Here is a 6,303-nt window from a genome sequence, read left to right on the forward strand (position 1 = left end):
ATTTAAACTCAGTTTTCACAATTCCCTGTCTTTGGTCAGTTAGGATCACCACTTTATTTTAAGAATGTGAAATGTCAGAATAATGGTAGAGAATTATTTATTTCAGCTTTTATTTCTTTCATCACATTACCAGTGGGTCAGAAGTTGACTTTAAAATGTTTAACTTAGGTCAAACGTTTCAGGTGGCCTTCCACAACCTTCCCACAATAAGTTGGGGGAATTTTGGTCCATTACTTATACACACACGTGTAAAGCGATAAAGAATATGTACATAAAGATATATGAATGAGTGATGGTACAGAACAGCATAGGCAAGATGCAGTAGATGGTATAGAGTACAGTATATACATATGAGATGAGTAATGTAGGGTATATAAACATAAAGTGGCTAGTGATACATGTATTACATAAAGATGGCAAGATGCAGTAAATGTTCTATAGGATTGAGGTCAGGGCTTTGTGATGGCCACTCCAATACCATGACTTTGTTGTCCTTAAGCCATTTTGAAACAAATTTGGAAGTATGCTTGGGGTTATTGTCCATTTGGAAGACTCATTTTCGACCAAGCTTTAACTTCCTGATTGATGACTTGAGATGTTGCTTCAATATATCCACGTAACTTTCCATCCTCATGATGCCATCTATTTTGTGAAGGGCACTAGTCCCTCTGGCAGGAAATCACCCCCACAACATGATGCTGCCACCCCCGTGCATCATGGTTGGGATGGTGTTCTTCGGCTTTTCCCTCCAAACATCCAGTCATTATGGCCAAACAGATCTATTTTTGTTTCATCAGACCAGAGGACATTTCCCCAAAAAGTACAATATTTGTCCCCATTTGCAGTTGCAAACCGTAGTCTGGCTTTTTTTTATGGTGGTGAGCGGCCTTTCAGGTTATGTCGATATAGGACTCATTTTACTGTGGTTATAGACCCGTTTCCTCCAGCATCTTCACAATGTCATTTGCTGTTGTTCTGGGATTGATTTGCACTTTTCTCATCGCCTTCCTGAGCGGTATGATGGCTGCGTGGTCCCATGGTGTTTATTCCTGCATACTATTGTTTGTATAGACGCACATGGTACCTTCAGGTGTTTGGAAATCACTCCCAATGAGAAACCAGATTTTTTTTCTGAGGTCTTGATATCAATCTTTTGATTTTCCCATGATGTCAAGCAAATAGGCACTGAGTTTGAAGGTAGGCCTTAAAATACATCCACAGGTACACCTCCAACAGGCTAATTGACATCATTTGAGTCAATCAGAAGCTTCTAAAGCCATGACAATTTTCCTGAATTTTCCAAGCTGTTTAAAGGCAGTCAAGTTAGTGTATGTAAACGTCTGACCCACTGGAATTGTGATTGATTATTTCACTTATGACTCACTGTGTTTGTAAACAATTGTTGGAAAAATTACTTGTGTCATTCACAAAGTAGATGTCCTAACTGACTTGGCAAAACTATAGTTTGTTAACAAGAAATGTGTGCAATGGTTGGAAAACGAGTTTTAATGACTCCAACCTAAGTGCATATAAACTTTCAACTTCAACTGTAGGTCCTGGATGGCAGGAAGCTTGGCCCCAGTGATGTACTGGGCCATTCGCACGACCCTCTGTAGTGCCTTATGGTCAGATGCAGAGCAGTTGCCATACCAGGCGGTGATGCAACTGGTCAGGATGCTCTCGATGGTGCAGCTGTAGAACCTTTTGAGGATCTGGGGACCCATGACAAATCTTTTTTTTTCCTGAAAAGGAATAGGTTTTGTCGTGCACTCTTCACAACTGTCTTGGTGTGTTTGGACCATGATAGTTTGTTGGTGATGTGGAAACCAAGAAACTTGAAACTCTCAACCTGCTCCACTACAGCCCCGTCGATGTTAATGGGGGCCTGTTCGGCCCGCCTTCTCTTGTAGTCCACGATCAGCTCCTTAGTCTTGCTCACATTGAGGGAGATGTTGTTGTCCTGGCACCACACTGCCAGTTCTCTGACCTCCACCCTAGTCTGTCTCATCAATGTCGGTGATCGGGCCCACCACTGTTGTGTCATCAGCAAACTTAAGGATGGTGTTGGGGTAGTGTTTGGACACACAGTTGTGGGTGAACAGGGAATACAGGAGGGGACTAAGTACACACCCCTGAGGGGCCCCAGTTTTAAGGATCAGCGTGGCAGACGTGTTGTTGCCTACTCTTACCACTTGGGGGCAGCCCATCAGGAAGTCCAGGATCCAGTTGCAGAGGGATGTGTTTAGTCCCAGAGTCCTTAGCTTAGTGATGAGCTTTGTGGGCACGATGGTAGGATAGTCTTAATCATAGGTCATCAATTTTATTTTCCAATGATTGCAAGTTAGCAAGAATGGAAGGCAGTGGGAGTTAATTCTCAGAAGGATGCCTGATCTGTGGCCCCTTTTCCGGCATCTTTTCTTCACACAAAAGGCGTGGATCTGGGCCTGTTCCGGTGAAAGCAGGATATCCTTCTTGTCACTCGTTAAAGGAAAAAGTTTCTTCCAGCCCGCTGTGAGTAATCGCTTTTCTGATGTCCAGAAGTTATTTTCGGTCATAAGAGACGGTAGCAGCAACATTATGTACACAATAAGTAAAAAAATGTAAAACGTCAGCCATGTTCTTGGGCGCCATTCATTATATCAATAAGTAATGTAGGCTTAAAAGTTTGAAATGGTCATTTATTTCTTTTTTTGCCATGTTAGCCATTACAATAATTATTTAAAACCAATTTGTTCATTATACTGCAGTTGTATTAAAATGAATTTTACTTTCACCCGGGAAAATGAACATGTACATGAGGTACTGAGATACTGTATGTTAACAATTGAATATATAAAATAGAAATGTCTGAACAAATAACTCTAGACAATTCAAAGCAAAAAAAACATCACAGTACTGTATTAGGAATTAATTAATAAAAACCAAGAAAATAGACTGCAACCTTGTAGCAGAGGACTGCCATCTTGTGCCATAGGTCATCCAGCATAAAATAAACTACTGCAACCCTGAAGGCAACTGTTTTTTCTTTTTTTTACAGAATTAGAAAAACAGACAGAAGTGGCTGAGGTGAGAAGTGGAAGACCTGATAGTGATTTCTGAATGTTAAAATTATGTTAAACATGATACGTCCATACCATCACTCAATCCTTTCACCAGTTCAGTCCATACTGTATTTCACTGGCTTTTTTTCTATTTGGAGGCTAAGGTCCTCTCCCACTCCACCTCCACAACTTTGTACAGTTCCATGGTGGCTTTGGCGTCCTCCACGGACGAGTGCCCCTTCTTCCCAGTCTGAGAACACAAGGGGAATTCCTTGTTACTACAAAATAACATAAGCGACACAATAAGAGAGTTTTAGTAGCTTACTACTTTTGCCGAGACGAGAAACAACAACCTAGACTGAATCACCATAGATTATATTCAAATCAATCCTGTTTCAATCAGAAGTCTCTTCTCACCTGGATGTTGCGATTGAACAGGGCCTTGGTGAGTCTTTTCAGTGAGGCAACATCTTTCTCTGGAAAGCCAGCCTTCTGGTTGAGGAGAGGAATGCGGGATGTGTCCCGCGTTAAGACAGCAGGGTGACTGTAACTCAGGGACTTGAAGTCATTATGGACAGCATGCCCTATCACCACCTTTCCTGCAAGGATCTTCAGTATCTATAGGAGGGGGGAATACAGAAGAGATCAAATGATATCATGGTCATGTTTAGCAAAGTAAAGGTCCAAATAGAATAGATTAAGAGGCAATTCCACTGTAACAGATTTACGCTTTGACTCAGTTTTTTCACTTGAAAATGTATGCCAAACAAAAATCATTGATTTGAAAGTTTAACAAACCATACAACCAATGTTCCCTCTAAAAAAATGATCACTGAGCAAATTTCAGGTCTGCTGAGTGCAAACTTGAAAATTCAGTGCAACTTCCGGCGCGGTTTACTGTGAACACTGATGCTGTTCCCGCTTTAGGTTAGTTTTAACAGTGGTCAAGTAGGCTACTGTGAGTAGAAAAATCAACAGTAGCAGCCAATGTGTGGGGTTCAATGTAGGCTTACATTAACATGACAAAAAACATGCAGGGCTTGACATTAACCTGTTAATCCACTTGACCTTTAGACAAGACGACAACAAATGTTGTGTTGTTTGATGCAAGAAACCACTTTACAAAATAAAATGCATAATTATTCCCATACCATTGCTACGCTCTGCCTATTGGTTACTTAGCTTATTCAAGCCGGTCTCAAAATACAACACTACAAAGCTATTTACCTGACTCGCTTTATAAAGAAAATGCTCACGGTTTGTACTCTTGTAGGAAGCAATCAATCCTCCATTGACGACTACAAATGATCTTTAATTGGGCTAATAACTCACTAACTAGCAAAGGATATGAACAAATATGCACAAGTCACTACACGTAGCTCTCACTTTGATCTCAAAACAAGCGCATCGACTCATGACCGCTCAATGCTGTAAAAACAGTCCAGTTCAAAATTAGTTTTGCTATTAGTTGGCAGGGGTCTTTACTTCAACATTACTGTGTTTTGATGTATTTCTGATACATTTTAAGACTTTTTCTGGTATATATTTTCTAAGACCGCTTTTCCACCTGTTTATCCAGAAATCAAATCCTTTGCTAATATCACATTTTCAAGATGGATAATTGAAAAATGTATCTATGCCTTCATTTCCCCAAAATATAGACTCTTAGCTTTCATTTAACACCCAATTTGATATGCTCATAGGTCCTTTACGGTGGAAAAAGGTTCAACGGAAAACATATTTTTCCTCCTCCTTTGAACATTCTCTTCCGGGAGCCTTACCTCCTTCCTGGCATGTTGAAATGGCATGGCTTTGACCAATTGATGCCAGGAGATGCCACTCCAACGAGTCCGGTAGTCAGTGACTGCGTTGGTGGGCTTGATGTACCTGTCATACACCACGTCTCCGTCATAGGAGACAATACTGCATCGTGCCAGCTCACTGTTGCGACCCTTGGGGCCCGTGCCGACCATCTCACAGTCCAAGGCAAGGTACTTCAGGGGGTTACAAAGGGGGGCCGACCCACTTGGGACAGAGGCATAGCGGGCAACAGTCCTGGTGGGTGGGGGTTGGTGCCCCGGGGTGATAGTCGAAGTGGATTGCTCAGGATTGGTGGAATTCTCCACAGTTATGGTCAACGATGTTGAGCTGCTTGTGGATGATGCAGGCTTGGAAGCAACGCTTCTAGCATGATCTGACCTGGGTATGTGATAACTTTTACTGTGAGTATTCTGCGTGTGAGCAATGCTTTTGTTGTGTGCAGCATTGGGTTGAGACGGCCGATTGGCCCCATTGTAAAAGTGAGGTGGGCCCTGATGTTTATTCCCCTGTCCGTGATTGTGCTGGTTCTGCTTTTTGTTGAGGTAACCCTTTTTCTCCAAGAGTCGCCGCCTGTTGATGAATGCCTTGTGTGTGTTTCTTCCTGATGAGTCCTTACAGGGTCCACTGCTGCCCGAACAGTCCAGGTTTAACATAATGTCAGACATCTTGGGAGGGGAATCTTCCTCAACTGGGGCTGGGTTTGTTCTTGGACTAAAACTGTTTACGTCCCACTCCCTTCAACAGGAAATTTAGGTTCAAATATTTGCTTTAATCAAATGTCATTCTGACCCAATTACCATGACATCAATGGAAGCAGTATTGCGATACCTGGACAAAAAAACAAAATTGGTTTCTGTTAACAAAGCAGCTGGTATGTCTGAAATTGTAGGAAAAGATTATAGTCATGAATGACAAACAAAGAAGCCAGCTAGTTAGCTGTTTATATAATCTAGCTAGTTTGGTAATAGCTTAGTATGAAACCCACATTGATCCAATTTAGCTAGCTAGCCACAATTAACGTTAGGTATTTTCGAAAAGTATGTGTAATCCGTGTAGTGTAAACGTTAGCTGTCAGGATGATATTACAGTCGAAAATACGATTTAGGCGGAGAGCTTGAACTGGGTCATTGGCTAGCTATAATGCTAAGCGTCGACTCGAACATTAGCTAGCTAGCTATTCTCCAGACAGACTAATTTAACTCTATGTCTTCACTCAAATTGTATCCTGATAATATGGTGGTGCACAAATCAGCGTTATACAACAAATTACATTTATACACCGACCTATAAACATAACACCATGCTCCGACTTCCTTAACAGCCAAACAGTCGACTACTTCCGGTTCCGGTGTTCAGAGTTCGTGTTGTGATATACATAATGGACGTACGTTGTGAGGAAGAGCCACAAACACTTCTCATCGTCGTTATATAGAACTATTTC

General features: G+C 41.6%; 1 protein-coding gene across 1 annotated transcript; it reads right to left on the reverse strand.

Annotated features, from left to right (window-relative positions):
* Positions 1-2,661: 2,661 nt before the first annotated feature.
* isg20l2 (interferon stimulated exonuclease gene 20-like 2) lies at positions 2,662-6,283 on the reverse strand. Its single transcript, XM_035751006.1, has 4 exons — positions 6,147-6,283; positions 4,823-5,690; positions 3,459-3,659; positions 2,662-3,291 (listed from the first exon to the last, which is right to left on the reverse strand). The coding sequence occupies exons 2-4, from the start codon at positions 5,525-5,527 to the stop codon at positions 3,190-3,192; spliced, it is 1,008 nt and encodes a 335-aa protein (XP_035606899.1). The 5' UTR covers positions 5,528-5,690; positions 6,147-6,283; the 3' UTR covers positions 2,662-3,189.
* Positions 6,284-6,303: the final 20 nt, after the last annotated feature.

This window comes from Oncorhynchus keta, chromosome 34, assembly GCF_023373465.1.
Source record: "Oncorhynchus keta strain PuntledgeMale-10-30-2019 chromosome 34, Oket_V2, whole genome shotgun sequence".
In the NCBI taxonomy this organism is placed as follows: Eukaryota; Metazoa; Chordata; class Actinopteri; order Salmoniformes; family Salmonidae; genus Oncorhynchus; species Oncorhynchus keta.